General features: G+C 34.6%; 4 protein-coding genes across 6 annotated transcripts; 2 read left to right on the forward strand and 2 right to left on the reverse strand.

Moving 5' to 3' along the window:
* The first annotated feature begins 4,271 nt into the window (after positions 1-4,271).
* Positions 4,272-5,217, forward strand: LOC110876257 (L10-interacting MYB domain-containing protein-like). Its single transcript, XM_022124435.2, has 2 exons — positions 4,272-4,600; positions 4,678-5,217. Exons 1-2 carry the CDS (start codon positions 4,286-4,288, stop codon positions 5,215-5,217), a joined length of 855 nt encoding a protein of 284 aa, XP_021980127.1. The 5' UTR covers positions 4,272-4,285.
* Positions 5,218-5,483: 266 nt separating this feature from the next.
* LOC110878484 lies at positions 5,484-6,825 on the forward strand. 2 transcript variants are annotated; one of them, XM_022126792.2, is made up of 2 exons: positions 5,484-6,170; positions 6,244-6,825. In XM_022126792.2, exons 1-2 carry the CDS (start codon positions 5,492-5,494, stop codon positions 6,705-6,707), a joined length of 1,143 nt encoding a protein of 380 aa, XP_021982484.1. In that variant the 5' UTR covers positions 5,484-5,491; the 3' UTR covers positions 6,708-6,825. The 2 variants fall into 2 exon arrangements, with proteins under 2 accessions (XP_021982484.1, XP_035833446.1); XM_035977553.1 differs by having other exon boundaries at positions 5,485-6,020.
* Positions 6,826-9,356: 2,531 nt separating this feature from the next.
* Positions 9,357-10,821, reverse strand: LOC110878485 (ubiquitin-conjugating enzyme E2 28). Its single transcript, XM_022126793.2, has 3 exons — positions 10,578-10,821; positions 9,802-9,906; positions 9,357-9,701 (listed from the first exon to the last, which is right to left on the reverse strand). The coding sequence occupies exons 1-3, from the start codon at positions 10,773-10,775 to the stop codon at positions 9,558-9,560; spliced, it is 447 nt and encodes a 148-aa protein (XP_021982485.1). The 5' UTR covers positions 10,776-10,821; the 3' UTR covers positions 9,357-9,557.
* A 1,926-nt stretch (positions 10,822-12,747) lies between these two features.
* On the reverse strand, positions 12,748-15,249 carry LOC110878486 (rac-like GTP-binding protein ARAC1). Of its 2 annotated transcripts, none has more exons than XM_022126794.2 (8): positions 15,095-15,249; positions 14,696-14,870; positions 14,519-14,606; positions 13,759-13,868; positions 13,582-13,645; positions 13,326-13,390; positions 13,147-13,212; positions 12,748-13,065 (listed from the first exon to the last, which is right to left on the reverse strand). In XM_022126794.2, the coding sequence occupies exons 2-8, from the start codon at positions 14,792-14,794 to the stop codon at positions 12,964-12,966; spliced, it is 594 nt and encodes a 197-aa protein (XP_021982486.1). In that variant the 5' UTR covers positions 14,795-14,870; positions 15,095-15,249; the 3' UTR covers positions 12,748-12,963. The 2 variants fall into 2 exon arrangements, with proteins under 2 accessions (XP_021982486.1, XP_021982487.1); XM_022126795.2 differs by having other exon boundaries at positions 14,696-14,861; positions 15,095-15,237.
* Positions 15,250-25,258: the final 10,009 nt, after the last annotated feature.

Consider the following 25,258-nt stretch of genomic DNA (forward strand, 5'->3'; position numbering starts at 1 on the left):
TTTTACCATTAATAGAATTTTCCTACAATAACAGCTATCACACTAGTATTAATGCTACACCATTTGAAGCACTTTATGGACGAAAGTGCAGAACTCCTGTCTGTTGGACTGAAATTGGAGAAAAGCAATTATCTGGACCCGAGATAGTGCAAGAAACAACAGATAAGATAATTCAAGTCAAGGAAAGACTAAAAGCAGCACGAGATCGTCAAAAGTGTTATGCACATAACAGACAGAAACCTTTAGAATTTCAAGTAGGAGATAAAGTATTGTTAAAAGTTTCTCCATGGAAAGGAGTAGTCAGATTCGTTAAAAGAGGAAAGCTAAGCCCCAGGTATGTTGGACCTTTTGAGATTATTAGAAGAATAGGACCCGTAGCCTATCAGCTACAACTGCCAGAGGAAATGACAGGAATACATGATGTGTTTCATGTTTACAATCTCAAAAACAAGGTGGGGAGGATATAACACCCCTCCTAGAACCCTTAAACATGACCCTAAACGTTCCTAATGTACCCCGTATGCGAGAAACGGACCCAGAATACCCTAATATTTATAAAAATAAGAAAAACAAAGTTTAGGAGTCGCTTACGGGGTGCAAACCCCTTAGCTTCGTCTTTCGCGGGAAGCGACTGAGTTGGTGTGCCGGACAAGGCATTGTACCACGTGTCCGGTGACTCAACCAAGCTAGCCCATTGACTCGACCAAGCTATAGTCGCCACGAGGACTCTCACGGGCCGCAAAGGCCTTCCCTGTCTTCCTCGCGGGGCGCGAGCCGCCTTTAATCAACCTATAAATAGAGGTCGACGAGCTTATTTGATTTTCGTTCAGAAATCGAATTCTTTCTTAAATTCTAATAGATATTATTATACTCGGGTATTATACCCCTATAAAGCGGAGCTTTGCCTCGTTGTAAGTATTATAACCCTGCTGTTACCCTAAACGATCGATCTAGGGCTCCGTAACGCATGTCAAGGCTCTGCCTGACTCAGTTGTTGAAGTTCTGTCTTGTGTTATACCCGATTGATTTAGGACTCCGTAATGCATGTCAAGGCTTTGCCTGACTCAGTCATTGGAGTTCTGTCTCAAGTTGTACGGTTAATGTGATTTGGGTTATTTTACTAACACGTGTGCATTGTTTAATTTTAATAGATAATAACCAGGAGTTACACCAGGAAGCTTTAGTATCACCTAAGTCAACAATGTGAGTACATTCACTTTTTCTTCACTGTTTATAAACACTTTTTGTGAGTCAAAATGTTTTACCAAAACTTCAAATGTTTTCAAATACAATTATAGTGATTAAGTCTTGGTAATTCTACAATTGCTGCCAGTATTATGGGGTTTGTATACAGTACTTGATAACCTTCACAATTGGGCACGGGTATCCAATGTGTGATATGACTATAGTCATAGATCCGTCGAGTGACACGTACTAATCGAGTAATTGTGTAGATATAAACATTGTAATCGCCCTTAATACTGTAATGTGTAACAACTGATGCTTTACAAAATGGAATGTACTTGCTAGTATTTCTTGCTGATAAAATGTTCTTAAAACGCGTTTCAGGTAACACAATGTGAAAGCCAATAGAAGCCAGCTGGAGAGCACTGAAGGCTTGGAAAAGTGGCTATAAAAGTTACCTAAATAAAATGGAGTTTTTGTTTTCAATAATTAGGGTTTACCCCTATAAATGTATTGTAAAAAAAGGGTAATTGCACGGTACCCCTGACCGCGGGAGGGATCCCCCTCCCCAAGCTAGCGACCAGCAACGCTGCCTGGCGGTGACTACCCAGCTGTTTCGATGGGAGCGAAGAGCCTGCAAATGAACTTGGGTTTTATCCCAATGATTTGTTATGAAAAGTTTGGTGTTTAACTCTGATAAAAATATTTCCTAACTACGGTCCTGATGTATTCCGCTGCCAAATTAATAAACACCGATACCACTGATCTGGATCTCGCGACGCCCGCTCGCAGGGTAGGGGTCGGGGGTTGGGACACATTCCTTCCTAACAATAATAATATTGACACTAATAGTGATAATATTAAAATATATTAGGTCTGCTTATTGTGGAGCATTGTATGGTGTTGGTCCTTGTGCGTTTCATGTTCGTCTAGTGTTGCCTATTGCATATTGTGATCTATTGTGTGTTCTTATTCTCCATTGGAAATGATTGGTCGTAATCAGAGGTTATAACCATAAAAGAATAATAACCCACAAGGATTTATAGAATTCCAAGGTTTGTCTGCGTGTAAGGATAGGGATTCCAGAGTTTCTAGGCCGAACCACCGTTGCAATCCCCTATCTCTTTGTTCAATGATGATGTTTGTGTAGTGGTCAGTAGGAGGGAGACGATGATGACGGGTGGTGTCAGTGTAGTCGTGGATGTAAAGAGAGACGCGTACGTGTGTGCGTGTGTATATATATATATACTAGGTTATAACCCCGTGTATTACACGGGTTGAGTAAATAAATTTATATACTAAATAATAAAACATTATATCTTTAAAAACTTCCTTTATTGCACGGGTTGAATAAATATAATTTTATATATTAAATAAAAAAAAGTTATATATATAAGAACCATATTGTACGGGTTGAATTAATATAATTTTATATACCAAATAAAAAAATTATATCTTTAAAACCACATGTATTACACGGGTTGAATAAATGTAATATTGTGCATCAAATAATAAAATAATACATCTTTAAAAAACCTCATTTATTACACAAGTTAAATAAATGTAATTTTATATACCAAATAATAAAAAAGTTAGTAAATGTAATTTTGTACAGTGAAAATGAAAATATTTAATATATTGATACAAAGTTTGGTTTTCATGATAAATAATTTGTTTTATTTAAAATGTTTTATATTAACAATTTACAATTTTGGATAATATTTTATTAGAAAATAGAAGAATGGTATTCGAAATTTAAAGTAGGATAAAATTTAATATTAGTTCATTATTCATTTATTTATTTAATTAATATAAGATAAGTTTGGAAGTGAAGCGAGAAAATCATAAAATAAATACCCACAATGAACGACATGTGTCACATATTAATGTTTTATTATATAGTATAGCATAGATAAAAATTTAGATTGATATAAATAGATTATTTTGTTGTAGCAAAATTTGTTAACGAAATCTCAATAAATTTAACTCATTTTTTAAAACTCTGTAAATGTATAAATGATAAATAATATTAGTTAGAGTAAATTACGATTTTGACCCCTGTGGTTATATCACTTTTACCCTTTTAGCCCAAAAAAGAATTTTTTAACATCTGAGCCCCCAACATTTTTTTTCTAACACCATAACACTAACCCCATCCATTAAATATTAGGGACCAAAAGGGTTAAAAAAAAGACGTTAGGGGGCAAAGAGATTAGAAAAAAAGACGTTGGTAGCTCAGATGTTAAAAATTCATTTTGGGTTAAAAGAGTAAGGGGCTGTTTGGTAACCCTCTTAATGAATCATTAAGAGGTGGACCTCTTATTCGGACAGAGGTGGGGCTGTTTGGTTATGCCTCTTAATGGGAAACCTCTTAATGATTCAGTGCTGAATCATTCAGATCTATTAACATGCTGAATGAAAAAAAAGACCTTAGTTGCCCCCCTTTCACCTCCCCTTTCACCTCTGATGCACAAGAAACCCTAGCTCTCAAAACCTCCGCCCCCACCTCGTCTCCTCACCACCTCCCGCCGCACTCCTCCTCCTCTCCGCGTCTCCGACCGCCGCCCGCCGCCCTCAGCCCTCAGCCTCCCTCTCCCTCCTCCTCCTCACGCTCGCCGCCTCCATCCCTCCTCCTCCTCACTCTCGGTCGCCGCCTCCATCCCTCCTCCTCCTCACTCTCGGTCGCCGCCTCCTCCTCCTCCATCCCACCCAGGTTCGTTTCTTGCCTTTTTTTTTATTAAACTGATTTTTCATTTAATTTACTCATTATTATGATGTAGTTAAGTTTGATTAGGTTTTTTTTATGGATTTGTTTATTTTTCTGATTTTTTTATTAGTTTTTTCTGATATTTTTTTTCAATATTTTACTCATTATTATGTTCATTGATGTTATATGTAGAATGGTTATGTTGTATGTTGAAAATTCATAGATGTTATATGTAGAATGGTTATGTTCATTGATGTTATATGTAGAATGGTTATGTTCATTGATGTTATATGTAGAATGGTATGATTGTAAATGGTTATGTTGTAAAGATACATGTTTTCTTTGTGTTGTATGTTTGATTGTGGTTATGTTGTATGTTGAAATGGCAAAGAAATGGCAAAAAGGATTAGGATTAATTGGAAGCAAGAAGGTGTTGAAAAAACCTTTCTTGAAGCATGTGTTCATCAAATAACCGTTAATGGACGTGAAGGAAGTAGTCTTAAACAAGCGTCATGGAAAACTGTAGCTGAAAATTTGAAAACACAACATAATTTCATAGTGGAACAACGTCAAATGAAGAATCACTATGATTTTCTAAAAGGAAAATTTGCAGCTTGGTTAAAGCTTAAAAACAAAACCGGGAATGTCTATGATCCAGTTACAAACAGCTTTAACTTGTCAGAAGAAGAGTGGCAAATTGAGATGAAGGTATCTATTTTATACTAATAATTAGTAGTGGTATATTTCATTAATTTTATAGTATTTTAAAATATTTCTTCACACAGTCTAACAAGTATGTAGAAGCTTTGAGAAGTGCGCCACTTGCTTTCCCCGAGCTTTGTTGTCAATTGTTTGAGGGGTCTACTTCAAATGGGTTTGATAGTTGGGGGCCAAGTTCTACGCTTCCTCATCCTTCTGAGGAAGTGAATGAGCACAATTTGGATGGTATGGATGTCGAATGCACTCAAGTGGATTCCCCAGGTAAAGGTGTTAGTGAGGAGTCAAGTATTCGGTCCCAAAAAAAAGAAAAAGAAGAGAAACGAAAACATAAGGCAACATTAGAGTCACAGCTTATAGAAGTTGGTGAAGATATTAGCAAGTTGGCAAAGATGATGATTGAGAAACACACACTTTCTGATGATATGGATGCATGTTTGGAGAAGTTGGAGACATTGGGTTGGGATGAGTCGGATGCGAAATACGATACAGCGCTTTTGCTTTTTGGTGAGAGTGCCGATCTTAGGAAACTGTGGGTACGTCTTAAGCCGCAGAATTGTGAGAAATGGGTTAAGAATGCGGGAGCGAAGTATGGATTGTTTAACTAAGATTGTGCTTTGATTGTTTTTTTTTTTTGGGTTAGATGTTATGTTATGGATGTTATGTTTCGGATGTTATGTTTTGGATGTTATGTTATGGATGTTATGTTTTAGATGTTATGTTTTGGATGTTATGTTATGGATGTTATGTTATGGATGTTATGTTTATTTATGTTATGATATATTTGTTTATTTATGTTATGGATGTAATGTGGATGATATAATTGTTTATTTATGTTATGATAGGTACCTTATGGATCCGGACGATGAGATTATAGTTATCATGATTTTTTGTTGGTATTGGGTTTCATTAGCCTCGAGAATAAATGTTGAAAGGATAAGAGACTTGAATTCGGCATTAACCGGTCATGAATACACGCAAGAATTATTGCATGGTACTTCTACACAATGTCATGAGATGATGCGTCTTTCACGTGATGCATTTATACTATTGTGCAATCATTTTAAACAAAAAAATTGGGTGCAAAGTAGTAGGTCAATAAGCTTGGAAGAAAAGTTGGCTATGTTTTTGATGGTCATTGGACATAATGAACGTTTTCGAATGGTTAAACGAAGGTTCCAACACTCAACGGAAACAATTCATAGATGTTTTCATGAGGTCCTAAAGGCAATGATGAATTTCGCAAGAGAAGTTATAGTTCCAACATCTTCTAATGTAAGCGCAAATAACTCCGAACGACATAGAAGGCTAAAAGAAATATTTCCTGGAGCAATAGGTGCCTTAGATGGAACTCTTATACATGCGATCGTGCCTGTTGATCAACAGACTCGTTACAGGGGAAGAGGAAAAGGTGAATGCTTTCAAAATGTATTAGCAATTTGTGACTTTGATATGATATTCACATTCGTATGGGCCGGATGGGAGGGCATTGCACATGATTCACGAGTTTTAAAAGAAGTTGCATTCAACCCAAATTCTGGCTTTCCTTTTCCGCCACCAGGTTTTTAACCATTCTTCAATGTTCATTTCATACATTATTTGTTTTTTATATGATAGTTTTGATACTGATACAGATAAGTATTACCTTTGTGACGCTGCATACACCAACACTCGTGGATTTATGACTCCCTACCGTGGTACGAGGTATTGGTTAGCCGATTTTAGACGACAACGTGCGTTAACTAAGGAAGAAAGATTCAATCATGCTCACGCACAACTCAGAAATGTCATTGAACGTGCATACGGTGTTCTAAAGGCGAGATTCCCAATCCTAAAGCAAATGGCTCCCTTTTCTTTTCCAATACAAAGAGACATTGTGATTGCTTGTTTCGCCGTCCATAATTTTATAAGGAAATGCAATATTTATGATCAGTTATTTATGGACTATGATGAGAACACGATGTTTCATGAAATGCAAAGTGGGGAAAATGATGGCCTGCTAGTTCAAGACATAGAGTGGGGTTCACAAGGTATTGACTACATGACTTCTTTACGTAACCAGATTGCTAATCAGTTGCTTTCAAATGAATCAAATTAAAATTGTATGTAGAGTTGTGTTATTTGTATTTGGATTTCGTATGTTGTGTTGTTTTGTATTTGGATTTAAAGGATTGATGTGTAATTTGGATTTTCTATGGCGTTTTGTATTTTTCTTTTACAAATTTTCATCAATCTGTACACTATTCAGAGCTCTTGCCAAACAGATACATTTCATTCAGCACATAATAGTTCAGAGGGGTAAAATAGTCATTCTACACAGTCATTCAGAGATACAACCAAACAGCTCTTAATGGTTCAGCACTTACTGGTTCAGAGCCTCTTACCCATTCAGGCCTCTTACTGGTTCAGCACTTACTGGTTCAGCACTTGCCAAACAGCCCCTAAAAGTGATATAACCACAGGGTCCAAAATCGTAATTTACTATATTAGTTAAATAAATAATATTATAAATGAGAAGGAGATAAACTAAATAATAATTATGCATATGAAATTAAACTAAATAATATTTAGTAGGAAGATTATCTATAATTAATTAGAAAAGATTAAACTAAAATAATACTTATCTATAAAACATGGCCTAATATGATGACAAGTGTCCTTAAAATGGTTTCTTTTATTATATATATATATATATATAATTTTAATTAAAAGATAGAAAATAAGGTTTAAAGTTTGGTAAATAAATGGTGGTTGAACATGAATTAAATAAAAAATGTATAAAAAGATATAAATACCCCCTCGTTTAACGGTAAAAATAGGATCTGGTTAACGAAGTTGATGAAAATAATAAGTTTTTAAAACCACATAGACAACGGGGCAGAAAAAAGAAGATTTCAAATTAGAGTAGTAAATATGACCAAACTATAAGGACAAAACTGGTAATGTACTATATTTTTTTGTCAATTTTGTATACCAATATTATTAAAATATCTGTTAAAAATGTGTTTTCTTTATTTTGCTACGAATCTTGCTATGTCTTTTACCAAGTTAATTTTGTTATTTTTAAATTACTTTTAGATTTTGCTACGGGTTTTGCTATGATTGTTGCTAATGAATTTTTTTTATGTTAGATCTAAAAAGATTCTCAAAGTTGCTACGAATTTTGTTTAATTATTTTTTGAATATTTTTCTCTCTACTTTGCTATTGATTTTCCTATGAATTTTATTTAACTTTTGTCAATTTTTAAATATTTATTTTATGACTTTGCTACGATTTTATTAAGTATTTTTCATTATATCTAATTTTTCAGTTTTGCGACAGATATTGCTACGGATATTGCTACAAGTTTGTATAGGTTTGATTTTAGATATTTTTTTTCAAGATTTTGCTACCCAATTTGCTAGGCATTTTATTCAACTATCTTTTAATTACTTGTATTCTCAACTTTGCTACAAATTTTGCTATGGATTTTATTAGAAATTTTTTAGTTAATTTCTAAATATTTATTTTATGGGCTTTGCTACGAATTTTGCTACCAATTTTGCTACGTTATTTGTTTATATTTATTTCCTCGGTTATGCTATGGATTTGCGACAGATTTTGCTACGGATTTCATTTGCGACAGAATATCCGTTGCAAAATTGTAGTAAAATTTGCCCGTAGCTAATTCGTAGCAAAATTTGCGACCGTTTTTTATCGTAACAAAACTTCATAGCAAATGCCTATTTTTAAGGTAGCGCTACTACCACTACCCTGTACGCACCCAAGATGGTTCTTGCAGCTACTGACCATGAAGAATAGTTTGTAGAAGTTAACTTTGGCCATTGGAGGTTAACATTCTAATTTCCCGTATGTTTGCTAATGCGTTATTAGGTTGAGATCCGTCGGCCATAGTTCTCTCGTTTTTTCTTTCCCTCTGATCAATTTCTATACCAAAAGTTCAACCCTTTCAATGATAGATATATGGCTCTGATATAGAATGGGTAGACGCCCCGATCACTTCCTCTCTGATCCTCACAAGACCAACAACGAGCAACTCCAAATATCAATCGGTTATGCACCTCGATTGAATGTCCTCCTTGAATTTCTCATAGCAATGTGATCTGATACCAGTTGTTAGGGACAATTGGTAAAACAAAGCAAAACGATTAACACATGAAATTTTGTAGGAACCACCCAATGAGTCCTTTTTGTGTTTTATTAACTTTGACAACTTGAAAACATAACACAGAGCTGAATTATTTTTAATGTTTACATTAGTTTCTGTGCAAGCTACCTATTCTATTCTAATACCTATTCAAATGCAAATAAATAATTTCTAACAACTTGATTTTCATCAAATGCGTCTTCTGTGAGGCTCAAACCCTTGATCCCAAGGGGAGCAACACCACATTAATACCTTAACTCCAATGTAATCCTTTAACAACTTGGATTAAATCTTTCACCAACTCTCACTAAACTTTTTATTTTTCATATATTTATCACCATTTTGCGACCATACGTTGCTAATTAGGGCGCAACATTTGTGTTTGTTTTGTGATTGTATCATATCATAGTCAATCTTTTGCTACTAATAAGAGATCGGTTGAAAAACCGTAGCTAATTTTGCAACCGTCGCAAATTTTTATTCTTTCAGAAACATTTTGTCCTTCGGTAATACTGTATTACCGACGCATTTGTTTTCGTTGGTAAAGAACCACCGACAATAAACATTGTATAGTCGTGTAATTAGCATAGTGAAAACAGTTGGAAAAAAAATTAGAACAATTTATTTAAAAGTCAAATTAGACACCAACTTCACCTTCAAAACCATCCATATACACCAGCATCCTGCATGTAATTTCTTTCATATTCCTCATTATCCAATTATTTTTAACTCCTTTCCATTTTGTGAGGCATACAAGAACTTGTTATTAGTTACATAACATAGATTCGCGTCATCATTTCTCAATACATAGCATACTTTTGAGTCCAACTCCTAGCCATGGCTTCATACTTGACCTTGTCTATCTTGTACATATGTGCGATTTCTGGGACCAATGGATCATCTGGATTCGGATCTGTCAGCAATGAACATATTGACAACAAGACCTGGTTGAACCATAAGCCAAATTATTATTAACTTTTTGTGTGAGCCAGATGTCTATCCAGCACAATAATTAACAAATTATCCTATAAAATGAAAGAAAACCTTGGATATGGTGAGAGCAGGACTCCATTGATCCTTGAGGATATCAAGACAAATGTTTCCATTGTTGTTTATATTTGGATGAAACACTTTGGTCCTAAAAGCAACCTTCAAAAATTATCAAAAACCATTAATAAAATCATAAAAACCAACAACTTTGAAGTTGTTCTTGGCCATGAAGATCAAAAGCGTCTCTACTGTTTTGGAAAACAAGCCTCACTTTGACCCCCAAAATATAGTGCCCCCTAACAATTTTGTAGGGATTAAGGTTCTGGCCATCAGCCGCGACGATATTCGGCTGCTTCACTTTGTGTACTTGGAGTGTTTAGGCATGAATTAGTGGAGGTTCAATTGGATTAATTGAATTTGATAAATAACGGGCGAATATTCATTGTTAAAATTAGAGTTTATATGGACATCTACAATCATCAATATGTGGTACTAGATGTTTGGTCAAGAAGCCAATATTTTTTAAACAAAGTTGATTTGTAACATCTATGTGAATTTTTCTTAATTTCACTTGTGTTAATTGTTCTCAATAACTTGACAATACAAATATCATCATGTGGTAGAATATGGTAAGTCATTATTAGGATTATAAGCAAAATACGACAACACCACCATACAATGTTATTGGTAAAGTCTAGGGAGGGTGTGATGTAGTCAAACCATACCACTATCCCAGAGGATAGAGAGGCTGCTTCTAGAGTAACCCCGGCTCAAAAACCATTCCTGGACATGGAAAAGGTTGAGCCGACCATCATATATAACGAACGTACCTTGGGGGGTTTAAAAGGATAATCTGGAGGGAAGTGGATAGTAACTTGAAACACACCACCCGCATACGGACTATCGTTTGGACCTATGATCGTCGCTTGCCAATGAAACATATCTTGAGCCACGGGACCAGCACTGCATGAGGCTGGAGGGTCTCTTTGCAAGTCTTTGAGCTCTTTTAAAATCCTCCTGGAAGCCATTGTTATGAAAGAATACAAATGTTTTGGTATGTCTTGTAATGGGTGTGGGATGGATTTATATATAGTTGGAGAGAGAGAGAGTGTGTGGAGATAGTATAGATTCTAGGAAAATTTTTAGTGAAGAACAACAAGATTCTTCTCATCACCTCCATACATTAGTTTCACATCAACCCAGAAAACGAATATTGCTTTTTTAAACAATTTAATTTCGTCCATTGCATTCAAATCTAATTTGATTTCGTTACATAATATTTGTAAGCTTAATTTTGTTCATCACAAGTTTTTTCATCTGATACCAGGGGCGCGATTCAAGTACCCGGTGTGGACCCTTGTTTTTTTTTTTTTTTTTTTTTTTAATTTTTTTTTTCACTCGAGTCACTATTTTTCGGTTTGTGAGTATCAATTAATAAGTTTTTTGGGTCGGGTAAGCTAGTTTAAACTAATAGTAATCTCTCTTTTATGTAGTTATTAAGCTCAGTTTTTGGTCGATTCTCACTTTAAATATTTATATAACATTGTATTTTATATATATAACCAGGGGCGTAGCTTTCAAGGGGCGCGGGGGGGGGGGGGGGGGACTTTTCGCTCAGTAGTGTTATGGATGTATATTTCGTATAGAATTTTTTAGGTATATACGTTTTCGACCCCCCGGTTTTATAAAAAAGAAATTTACTTATATAGAATTTTTAGGTTCGGTGACTTCCGACCCCCGGTGGAAATTTTCAAGCTTCGCCACTGTATATAACTAGATGGTGTGGTGCATGTGTGGCTGTTTTGGGTCAGAGAGGACATTCAAATGTGAGCAAATAACTGTTGCATGTCATAATAGTTTTACTTAGTTTTTACATGTTTATGTGTATCCATACATATTCACCTAAACTCTAATTTCTGCTAAACGGCAAATTACTTTTCGCAAAATTAGTTGTAATTTCTGAAGATTATAAAATAAACTCGTACCAACTTGGACCAGACACACATTTATACGACATGCATGTATGCAACCGTATCGACTAGCCCCACTACATTGCGTATGGGCAACGAGCCGAAATCTTGGTCCATCAATGGAGCATATTCTCCACTTGCACATAAACAAACCCAATTATACTTCTACCTCTTTTAGACAAACATTAAACAAAAGAAGCATCTATCCCAAAGTGGTTAGATATCAAGATAATGTCCAATGGACACACTTGTGTCTTCGTATTTCTTTTCTTTTTTCTTAACCATGAGAACCTGTTACCAAAAAAAATCAACATGATCAGGGATATCACGGTTTGCGTTTTGGCGTGTGGACTTCAAGAGGTTATGTAGGTAACCCGCAGAAACAAGATTTAAACTTGAGACCGATAGACTACACAAGAATCAGGCTCTTACCATTACACCGCCTATTGAATATTTGAAGGCTGTCTTCGTATTTGTTCAAATTGAAAGACAAAAGTGGGATAGATCAAGAATGTTGAAAGTGATAATATACTAACCACGATGACAAGCGATGAGGCAAAGAATAAAGCGCGCCCTAGGCGCGCCTAGGCGCAAGGCGCAACAAGGCGCAGGGCCTGGGGCTTTTTTGCTTCTCGCCTTGTGTAATCACAGGAAGCGACCAAAAGGCGCATTTTTTGATGTTTTTTTGTGGGCTTTTTGGCCTGAGGCGCGCGCCTCATGTAACTTAGGTGTTTTACTGCATAAAAATGTTGTACCTTGGGTTTTTTGACTTGTACATGTAATTAAAATGGTATAAAAGCCTTACTTATAGCTATATTTTGGTTAAAGGAAGCTAAAAACCTATGGGATATGTATGGGATATATAAAAAAAATTATATAAACATCTTGCGCCTCGGGTACGAAAAGCCCACTGCTTTTGCGCTTTGCGCCTCAATTTTAAACCTCGTCGCTTTTGTGCGCCTCTCGCTTTTTAAAACCATGATAAAGCATAAGCTAACAAGCATCATTTTGGTCATCTACAGGATTAGTATATAGAAAAGATCAAATACATATCAACGAATAGGACATAAATGAATCCAACTCGAATTTCTTAATCTAACTGAATCTCGGGTCAAAAGCAATACATAGAACGAACAAAAAATCAAAATCTGACAAGGGATCAAGATGACAGAGGCACATGATAAGCCAACTGATGCTTCACATAGATGATCGCTGCTAGCCTCATTGACCTTACTTTGACTTCTGATCATAATATAGAGCAGGCCTTTTGACCTGCTTTCTTCTTTTTCTTTGACTTTGGAGGAGCAAGGACAACTTTAATTGCAGCATCAAAAACTCCCTTCACATTCTGAGAAAAAAAATAACGCGTGTCAACTTAAAGCAATTAAATGTTTCGTTTCAGGAAAAATTCATATAAAAATATACATGCCTCCTGAGTTTTGGAACTGCATTCGATGTATTCAGGTGCTCCAATTGTCTTCTTTAGCTCCTCTCCCTATAATAAGTTCAATAATATGTATGTTTGCAAATAAGGAAAACTGCTAATAGCTAAAGGTCGCAGTTTTGACCCGTTTATGGACGGGTCAAGTGTTTCTCGGTGATAATTACCTGAGCGGTAGTTATGGGAGTTGCACCAGGATGGTCTACGAAGAACTGCTTATCGTCCCGAAGATCTATATAATCCACAAGAGTCAAATTATATTGTATTGAACTATATACTCTTGAAGTGAAAAATCAATACATGAATATTGTCATAACAAAACATAGCTATAAAAGTAAGCATGCATATGCACAAATGAAACTGATAACAAACAGGTTTTGAGATAAAAATAATAATAATAATAATAATTCGTTATTGACTCACCAAGTTTGGTCCCAACGAGGACGATTGGCACACCAGGTGCGTAATGTGTCAACTCTGGAATCCACTGTAAAATATAAGAAAATCGGTTTTAAGATATTACATTACTACAGCACACAAAATTATTGTAAAAGATTATGAAAAATACTATAGAAGCATGAAAAATGACAAGATTTTTACCTTCTTAGACACATTTTCATAGCTAGCTTTGCTGATAAGGGAAAATGCCAAAATGAAAACGTCCGCCCCTCGGTAACTCAACGGTCTTAGTCTGTTATAATCCTCCTGTCCTGTTCCCATTATTTCAATTTCACACCATCAATAAATTGCTTAAACTAATCAAAACGTAGGCAAATTGGATTTAAATAATCCCAACTTTCTCAATTTAGCCGATAATAATCACAACTCAGTTATTTGCCGATAATAATCCGAACTGATCCACTTTTGGCCGATAATAATCTGCTGTTAACAATAGCTTAACGGAGTTAAGTTTTTCTCCGAATTACAAACCGATGTTTTAGGGATTTTGATCAGAACGAGGATACGAGTCGATTTATGTAAAACTTACGTCGAAAAGGTGCTTTAAACGGCTTTGATTTTTGTTAATTGGAAGTTTAAAGTTTAAACACTCGAATTGAAGCACCGTTTTTGTCGTTTGGGGCAGTATTTCGAGGTAAATTTACATCAATCAACTCATATCCTCATTCCACTCAAAAGCCCTAAAACATCGGTTTCTAATTCGGAAAAAAACATAACTCCGTTAAGCTATTTTTAACGCACACTATTATCGGCCAAAAGTGGTTCGGTTCGGATTATTATCGACAAATAATCGAGTTGGGATTATTATCGGCCAGATTGAAAAAGTTGGGATTATTTAAATCCAATTTGCCAAACGTATAACCAATAGAAAAATTAGTTAGACAAGATTTCAAAAAGTTACCAGCAGTATCCCACAAGCCCAGATTGACAGTGGCACCATTGACCACCACATTGGCACTGAAATTATCAAACACAGTTGGCACATAATCCTGTTTCCAACACAAAGAAGAATTTGGCAAATATTTTGAAAATCCCCAGATTTGTGTGATGATAGGATAATAAAATGAAGAAGAAATACCGTTGGAAAAGTATTACTGGTGTAGGAAATCAAGAGACAGGTCTTTCCAACAGCCCCATCACCGACAGTAACGCACTTTATGAACCTGGAAGCGCTCATGATTCTTCAGATCTCCCTTCTTCTGAAGACCTGATCACGGCCAACAAATTTGTTCTCGTCTCTTCCTCCTGCCCCTCTGAAAAAACGACGTTTATTTAGCTGAATTCAAATGATTTGTGGAAATGTGTTTTGGCATTAATAAACAAACCCTAGAGAAACGGAAATGTAAAGGGGTGAATTGATGATAAACAGGGGTAAGAAGAAGAAGAAGAGTTGTTGAAATTGAAACAAACATAACGAGGGAAAAGCGTAAAGAAAGAAAGAATCAATCGATCAATGTTAGAGAGAGAGAAAGAGTACCTTGTTTTAGCCGGTAAACAATGCCGTTGAAGCGCTTGCTGGGTGGTGGGGATGAACTCTCTCTCTCTCTCTCTCTCTAAATTCTAATAATTTCTGCAAGTTTGTGGCGTGTTGTCGTGCCAACGAAGATTGATTGGTTGATGATTGGTTCAATCTTGTTTTAGAAAATACCTTTTGTGTGGGCCCATGAAATTTTGATTTTTAAGATTAGGACACTAGTAACCAACTTCTTTACGTCAATAAACTCCAACAAACCATGTTATATTTGGGGTGTATTTTGAGCAATGTAGCAATAACAACTTCTATTTATCATACCCCAACACTATCTATCTATATTTTCTATAAAAACAGAAACACCAATCATAAGAAAAGCTGATGTGTTAGTCAGAGAAACTATCCAAAAATGTTTTTCTTATGTTATTATTGCATTATAAAATCTAATATATAAAATCATTTTAAATTCTCTTCAAACCTCCTCTGCTAATGACATCTACACTTCATTCACAATTAAAACATCTGCTCTTCACTTTACATTCAAACCTCTGCTCATCTTAGCCAAAGTAAACCTCTGTCCAGATTCAAAATTCTGGCTCCAGATTCAAAATTCAAACCATATATTCAAATCCTATAAATAAGATATCTGAATCTTGCTCCACATTCAAATTTCACCTCTATCTCTCTCGCTCATATCTGCGAGCGTATCTCTCTCTCTCTCTCTCTCAAATGCATAGGTCTCGTGATTCAGCCGGCTAATCTCCGATTATACTTCTTTGTTCGAATGTTTGTTGATTCTGTTTACACATCATCGTTCCAGTTTCATGTGTTTGAACTTCTGTTTACATATTATCGTTCCAGTATCATTGTTCCAACATCGTCGTTTCAATGAAGCTTCACTTCACACATCAACCTTTCAACATCGATGTTGCAGTATCATTATTGCAACATCGTGAAAAGTTGCATGTGCTACCTTCGTTGAGAGGATGCATTTGCATTTTAGGTTTGTTTTTTATTTTGATTACCTGTAGTTTAATTTGATTATGAACAAACAAGTGTTGATGATGTTGAGAGTTTTTATTGACACTGACATTTTAGAATATGTTAATATTCATATTGAGATTATTAAATTAAATAAGCATACATAGAAAAATAAAAATTTACTGAAATATTCATAAACTATTACATGCTAGAGTTAACACTTGCTAGGATTTTGTAGACTATGGCATTTCTCCATGTGATTTCATGCTCTCTTTTGTTTTTCAGATCAGTTAGCATGTTGCAGATTTTCTGATTCTGTTTTAGTAGTTGTGTCAGAAACTATTCTGCATTCTTCTGGAAATCTTATGGAGGAGAGTGGAGGAGTTCGTCGAGCCATGCTATGCTGTTCCAGGTTTTATTGTAATTAGTGTCATTGATTATGTCAACTTTCCTGCTTAGTTCTTCGTCTGTTCTTTTTTTTTTTGAGTGACCACATCGAGAATTGTGTTTTAACATCGCTGGTGTCTGACCAGTGGTAGAAGCTGAAGTTTGCCATGTAGATTTTGTTGGATTTTTTGATTTGGAACAATTTTTGACAGACAATGATTTGTTGGACAATTTGTTGATATTTTGAATCAAAAGTAATCATCGGTCTTTTATAGAGTTTAAAAACGCGTCTACATGGTAAATGAAGAGGTTAATTGTAATTATGATAATCTGCTTTTTTTTCTTTGAGTTCTAAAATTTGTCACTTGGGTTTCTTGATATTTAATTTTACAGTTTTCCCATAAAAGTTGGGGTTTGAAAAAGTTTTTGCATTAAAAGACTGTTGTTTTGAAATATACATTAATATGTTTATATTAAATCTACACGTTTTGATTGATTAGATTATTAGATGTACAATGAGTTTAAGTGTGATTTCTTTCATACATAGATATTTCAGTATATAATCTCATTGCCACTTCACCTATTTTTCATCATGTTTTCCTACGAAGATATCATACTTTCAGGAAAGTCGAGTAATATAGTTTATTGAAATGGCATCATACACTTCTGCAAAATCAGATGATTTAAAGCAGCGTTTTATCAGGAAAATTGAGGAACAGGTGTATGAGGATAGGGCTACTCTTCGAGAGCTGAAGAGATGCTTTGATGGATTGCAAGTTGGCCTGTTCACGAGAGAGCAGGATTCCAGAAATCTGATGCGGATGCCTTCAACTTCCGTTCGTGAGCTTTGTGTTGTCAGTAATATAGAGTGCGGTGATAGAAATATAGAGTTCATGGCGATGCTAAAGGACATACATTGAGAGGTTCAGCAATCGATGGAGTTGAAGCTAAAATTTCTTAATACTTGCTGTTATTGTTAGATTTGAAAGTTTAGTTGTTCAGTATTTTATGTAATTATTGGACTTTTAGTGTCATGAATAAATGAATAAATTTTAATCTTATGAATCTATGTTGTTGCATTTTTACTTTTACTTATTTAGTGTTTGAGTTTGATTTAGATTATGTTGATGTTGAATTGTGTGTGAACAGATGTTTGGTAAGTCAACAGAGGTTTAATAGGATCAAGGGTTGGTTTAATGGTGAACAGATGAGTGCAAAGATAAAACAAGGTATAAAATCTGATCATTGATAGCAGTTTTTTTGAAGAATTTGTGCTCCTGCAAATTACAGATAGTCAATATTTGGAGTTGTAAAAGGTCTGTTGTAGTTAAAGTGTGGTAAAAGAGAACATCTGCTGATGATGAAAGATTGAAGAAGGAAAGGTTTGTATGGGAGACCAGATGTTAAAGAACAACAGATGATATTCAAAATATGTTGAGCCAACAAAAGGTTTTTATAGTAACAGTGGTTAGGTTAATAACAGATGTTGGGAGTTTGTTAGTCCATTAGATTAGATGTTGCACAGTATGTGAAATTGTAATTGTAGACCTTTGTATAAGCATGCTGCTGTTGTCATATTTACCACTGCTGAATAAATGAATAAATTTTAATACTATTAATCTTTGTTGTCGAATCTTCATTTTAATTATTTCAGTCATTCCTAAGTATTATTATATAATTTTGACATTAACATCTAAGGATTGCAGACTGATATTGATGTTGATGTGTAACGTCTAGAATATTTGTTCATCAATAACAGTTTTTTGGAAGAATTTGCGGTAAGACCTAATTACAAAGAGTCAATATTTGTTGTTGTAAAAGGTGTGTTGTAGCTAAAGTCTGACAAAAGAGAGCATCTGCTGATGAATAAATGGCTGAAGATGCAAAGGTCTGCTATGGGCCAACAGATTTTAACGAACAACAGATGATATTCAATCTTAAAATGCTCAACAAAGGTTTTAATACTAACAGTGGTTGGGCTAATAGCAGATGTTAGACTAACGACTGTTGAGTTACAGATGAATAACTGTCTAAAGATGCAAAGGTCTGCTATGGGCTAACATATGTTAACGAACAACAAATGATATTCAATCTTCAAATGCTTAACAGAGGTTTTGATACTAACAGTGGTTGGGCTAATGGCAGATGTTAGACTAACGACTGTTAAGTTACAGCTGTTGAAAACAACTGTTTTTGAAACTTCTGCTTGCCTAAAAATACATCCACTGCTAAAAGATACCGTCTGTTGTCATAACTTCTGTTTATCCTAATGACTGTTGATTTACTATACTGCTGACTGTCATGCATTATCACAAGAGAGGTTCTGACGTGGACAGATGTTAGCTAAAAATAAAACAACTGCTGAAAGTTATCATCTGTTCTCATAACTTCTGTTTATCTAACGACTGTTTGACTCACACTGTTCCCAACTTCTGTACTCGGCCAACAGAGGTTTCCAAACAACTGTCATCGGTTATCGCAAGAGAGGTTCTGACGTGGACTGATCTTAGCCATCATATATTTGTAACTACTGCCACGTCAGCCTTCACTTTTTCTCTCTATATAAAAGCTGTTTCATCCCTAAATCGAGCTTCTACCACCGCCGTCTCGAATTAAAAATTCTCAAAAACAGTTTCCAACATATTAAAACCCTCCAACTTAAACCCTGTTTCATCCCCAAATCACCTTCTTCTCTGCTCATGTCTCTGAACATCAAAAACCCTCACAACTACCTCCCCATTTTTGAGAAAACCAGCAAAAATACCAGCTTTCACTCAATAATTGACCTTTTAACGTCATCAAAATACAAATCAATCCTTACTGCTGATGCTCTGGTTCATACGAAAACACTGCGACAATTTTGGTTTAATGCTGAAATAGAGTCTGAAGATAATAATCCAGTTGCAATCATATCTAAGGTCGGGAAAAGTGTGGTACGAATTTCTCTATTTACAATTTCCACTACATTTGCATTGGACGACTTGGGAGGTAAGACCAACTTTGGAAAACCTGAACTTCATACAGACTTCATTGAAAGAGGGTATGATGCACAATTAAAGGAAGTTACTATGTACAAACCAAACTTCCCTCCGCCAATGAAATTTTTGTTTCATACTCTTTTAACTTGTCTCTCAGCCAAGACCACCGCATTTAATGAGATACCTTTAAACATTCAGTATTTAGGTTATGCTATTTTAACAAAATGTTATTACAATTTATCACAAGCACTGTTTTCTGATTTGTTGACTAATGTGAAAAATGTGAAAAAAATTGAAAAAAGGTGTTCGTAATAATGCTTTTCTGTTGTATCCAAGACTTCTAAGCTACTACCTACGAAAACAAGTGTCACAAACATATTTTGAACAAGGTGTAGCTTTTCAAATAAATAGTCTTACAAGTAAAACTTTTACCAGACTTATGGAAAAGAGTCAAAAGTTTCAAAAACAGAAACAAAGGGGGATGAGCCTGTTTTAGATGCGTCCACATCTGTTTCCTAAACCTCTGTTGTTGAGCTAACTGCTCTCGGTAATCATGACACCACAACCGGTGTTGTGAAACACACACCAGGAAAACACAAAAAGAAACCTGTCACATCCAAAAAGCCCACCAAAACCAAACAAAATAAAAAGGTTCCTCTGGAAGATGAGATCCCAGAGTTTAATCCAGTGACAACACAAATGTCACTTGAAACCACTGCTGCTACTTCCTCACAGTTGTTGGAAAGATCCCAACCCATCAAAACTCCTCATGTATCATCACAAAAGGATCATGTTGTAAGCACAGGGACACCACAACATGAAGTAGACCTTTCATATGAAAGTATGTTTAAAAGTCCCTCTCCTAGGGCAATCTCGCTTTCTACACCACAACCCTCTTCTCAAGTTCCATCAACAATATTACTTCTGTTTGAAGCAATTGAATTTCAGAAACAAAACAGTTCCTCTAATCCACACATTACTGAGAGTAGAGCGCAACAAATGACTATGTCTGAACCAATTCAATCTGCTATCCTACAAACAGTTGAGGAGGTCATCCCCGTTGAGTGTTACAAAACTCTTGGTGGTAGTTCAAGTGGAGCAGCCACTACAACTGTTGAACCCATTGGTGATCAGTTGGACAGTGGTTACATCGTTAAGACTCCCTTAAAGGAAACCATTGATGAGGTTACAACTGTAATCTCTGCTTTAGTGGGAAGTCCCCATAACCAAGAAAAAGGGGCATCTGTTTCTGATGATATGGAGACTTCTCCTATTATCAAAACAAATACAACCACTACAGGTGGGAATTCAGATGATCCTATTAAAGTAGGTGATGAATTAAGTTATAAGGATTTGACGGTTAGAGTGTTTACCATTGAAACAGATGTTGCTGAAATTAAAGAATTGATTAAGCAGATGATAGAGCTCTTTGAAAGTCAACCTACCACACAGGAAATTGCCAATGAGCTTTGGAATTCTTGTAACCCATCCTTCAAGCTCAGAGGAATTTGGCTGAAAGTAACCACAATTTCAGTTTGGAATTTATCAGAAATTTGGTTAATGCCAGGTATAAAGACACACAAGCAGACATTATGAACATTACAATACATCTGTTGAAACTTACTGGCTCCACCCCTACATCAATCTTTGAGAAAGATGATGATGATAATGATGCCAAAAAGGGGGAGAAAGATTCACTGAGAAAGTTGCCACCAGATTCAAAAGTTAATCCTACAGAAATTGTATCCTCTGCTGAACCTAAATCCAAACCTTCTCCAAAAGAACCACCACAAAAGAAGGAGAAAATAGCTTCAACACCATCATCACCCATTCAGTCAATAGATGCTGATATAACAAAAGTATCAGCAGATGTTAGCCAAACAGCTGCTGAGACACCAGTTGTTTCAGCAGAAGTTTGTCAAACATCTGCCATGATCATTTTCACTACACCAACCACAATCCAACCACCTTCAACGTCATAAAGATTTCCCATACATTCATCTTCACTACCAAAACATTCTCCTTCACCAGAAATCATGTCCACACGTAAGAGAAAAACTCATATTGTGTTAGAAGACGATGAGGAGATTAACTCAGCAATCCCTGTATCATCTGCCTCCATTTAAAACAGTTCATGCTCATCATTTCCACCCAGAGAACCTACTTCATCTCTTCCAATTGCTACACTACCATCAGTCATTCCTCTGGAAGCTCAATATCCTCTGGAGTTAGTCATTATTAAAGGTGAAATTGAATCATTCTTCACAATAGAGGATCCATCTAAAAGATCCTTCCCATCTATTTATGGCTATAAGAAGCCTCAAAACTTAGATGAGTATCTGAAATTAAAAGTATTACAGGCTGAGGTTATAGCAAGAGAGAATAGCATAGGGATGGATGACAGGGAATACCAGAGGTTCTTATCTTTTCAGCTCAGCAAAGTCGTAAAACTTGAAGACTATGCTAGGGACCTGAGTAAATCCATGTCTGAGAGGCCAGTAATTCCTGAACTTCAGATGAAACCGAGGGATGATTATGTTGGACACATTATGAAGTACAAACCATATAAGGCAACCGAAGATCAATTCAAAAACTGGTCAGTAGATGCTCTTAGAGAAGAGATCGATAGAATCACAAAAATGCGCAAGGATCCTCTGGTAAAGCCAACTCCACCTAATTGGAAGAAAGTCAAAACAGTGGATTCAAATGAGGCATTGAAGTTTAAAAGAATGAGAGCAGAGCTTGTGGCTGCTGGTTATGGTCCAGCTAGATCCATTGCCAGATGGTCTAAACTGAAGATAGTTGAGACCTACAAAAAGCTGGAAGAACTTAGAGCTGAAGATTCAAATGTTCTTTCAAACCCAGTCTATCCTACAACTACTGCTCTGTCTCTAAAAATCCATACTCCGAAAAACTTTCTCTCATCATCTGCTTTGTCTGAATCCATTGCAAATTTAGTTAGCAGACCACAATCACCAAACTCATCTTCCATAATTCTTTTCCCAAGAAAACCAACCGATCAAAAAATAGTGAAGTGGAAGTCATGCTCAAAAACCCAAGTATTGACTTTGATCAGATCAGATGGTAGTGTTGAAGAGATTGAAATGGATAGTGCATATAATCTGAATGCATACGATCTCCAAGATTTGTTGGACCTTCAACTTGAAAGGGATGATGAAGAAGACATGTTCTCCCTGGACTTTGAACTACAATTCAAAGGACAAATCAGGGAGATGTTGATGAGAAATAAAAATCAGTAATAAAGAAGGGTTTTGGTATCATCTGTTGTATAGGGAGATTGTTGGATCAGCAGTTGTTACATTGTCTCTAGTAGCATATTTAACCAGATCACAACATATAGCAAAGGACATGTTGTTGCATAACGAATTCTTGATTGAGGTTTGATGAAAGTTGTTTAGGCAGGTGATCGTACGTTCTTAGTTAATATTTGTTAAAACTTAAGTTGTATTTCAAGTTTTATTAAGTTCGTTAGACATCTTTTACACGTACTTATGTTTATAACAGTTTACATTGTCAATGGGTGGATACTCTTTTTTTTGAATAAGAGAATTGAAATAATCATATGTAACTGATATATTAACCGATGATCTATGTTTATAATTGTCTTTTAGCTATAATAGATAACACGTTTTGGTACAATATCTATACATGTATCTATACTTTCAATCAATATGTGTTATGCATGGTTTTCTAAGAAACCACCCGTGTTTGCACACGGGTCTTACCGCTAGTCTACTATAATAAAAGAAACCAACATTTGGACACGTGTCATTCATTGAAGGTATCCTTAAATCTATACTTATCTTATATTAACTAAATAAATAATAAATTAATATTAATTCTTATCATACTTTAAAAAAATATTATCCTCAAATCTATATTGTTAATTTAATATATTTTTAAAATAAATACCCCTCTTTCCTACTTATCTTATCTTATATTAAATATATAAATAATAAATTAATATTAAATGTTATCCTAATTTATTAAAAATATAACTATTTTATTATTTGGTATACAAAATTATATTTATTCAGCTCGTGTAAAACGTGAGGTTTTTAAAAATATATTTTTTTATTATTTACTATACAAATTTACATTTATATAACCCGTGTAATACACAAAGTTTTTAAAGATATAACTTTTTTTATCATTTGCTATGTAAAATTAGATTTATTTAACACGTGTAATAGACGAGGTTTTTTAAGGATATTATTTTTTTTATTATTTGGTAGATTTTTCAACCTAACTATACACGGGTTTTTTAAAGATACAACGTTTTTAGTATTTAATATACAAAATTACTTTTATTTAATCTGTGTAATACACGTGGTTTTTAAAGACATAACTCTTTTGTTGATCTATTAAACACGTGTAATATACGGGGTTTTTAAGGATGTATTTTTTATTATTTGGTAGATTTATTCAACCCGATTATACATGGGTTTTAAAAAGATACGATGTTTTTAGTATTTAGTATACAAAATTACATTTATTTAATCTGTGTAATACACATGGTTTTTAAAGATATAACTTTTTTTATTATTTGATATATAAAATTATATCTATTTAACCCATACAATATATGGGGTTCATAAAGATATAACTTTTTATTATTTAATATATAAAATTACATTTATTAAACCCGTGTAATACACGGGGTTCTAACCTAGTTAACTATATATTAATTTCCATGGAGCATGAATAGTGCACTCAGTTTTACCAATTATATTATTATATGTATTAATTTGAATTCACGAAGAATAGTGTTTTCAATTTTTTAAACATTCTTTATAAGTTTTTAATAAAATATTATTTGTCATTTAGTTTATTTTTTAGTAACTTGCTTATGTTGTTTTTTTTTAATCTAACTCTGTAACTATACTTTTTAAACATTGTGATATAAATTTTCATGAAAATGGATATCGTGCCGCTATGATACCAAATAGAACCGGAACCGACGATGTATTTACATTATTCAAAACAACGTATTTTTTTTTGTATTGTATATTATACGAGTGCTGATAACAGTATTAAAAAATGTATTTTTTATTGTAACTATACGTGTCTCGATATGTGACAAATCTAATCGATTTCGACCAAATAACATTGTAAACTATACGAGTCTCAATATGTAATGAATCTAATCGATTTCGACCAAATAAAATCGGTACCGATATGGCGATATCGACAATATCAAAAACCGGTATTCGTTTTTAAGATTTTTGATTGATGTAAAAGATGCGACAATATTGCGACTTTATTTCATTAGTTTTCTCTTTCAGTTACTATAGCGAGTATCGGTATCGAAACGAACTCTTCCAAACTGATATTGACTGTGTTACCGCCACATAGTGCAGGGGAAAACCAACTAGTATATATAGTTAGCGAAGGACGATGAATAGTAACATTTTTAAGATAATATATAGCTTTTTATTATCATTTTTATTTCATATATTATAATAGTTTATTATTATATTTACTTTTAATAACATATTTTAATTTTTTTCCTTTTTTAGACCATATATTTCCTTTACCATTTTTTATAATTTTTTTCTTTTTTAGAACATATATTAATTTATCAAATAATTTGATACTTCTTTAATAATTTACGTGTATAATTTATTCTAAAAACTTAAGCAGGTAGTTGTGCTTGATTTTTTCCCTCGACATTCCTTATAAGTTTTGTTAAAAACAAAGTTGTACTCAAAATAAAGTCTTTATTTTGTATCATAAAACGGTACAATGATAAACTAAGCCGTTCTAATGCTCTGGCTTTCTAAACAACATGTTTTATTTTCAA

This window comes from Helianthus annuus, chromosome 9 (genome assembly GCF_002127325.2).
Source record: "Helianthus annuus cultivar XRQ/B chromosome 9, HanXRQr2.0-SUNRISE, whole genome shotgun sequence".
NCBI lineage: Eukaryota > Viridiplantae > Streptophyta > Magnoliopsida > Asterales > Asteraceae > Helianthus > Helianthus annuus.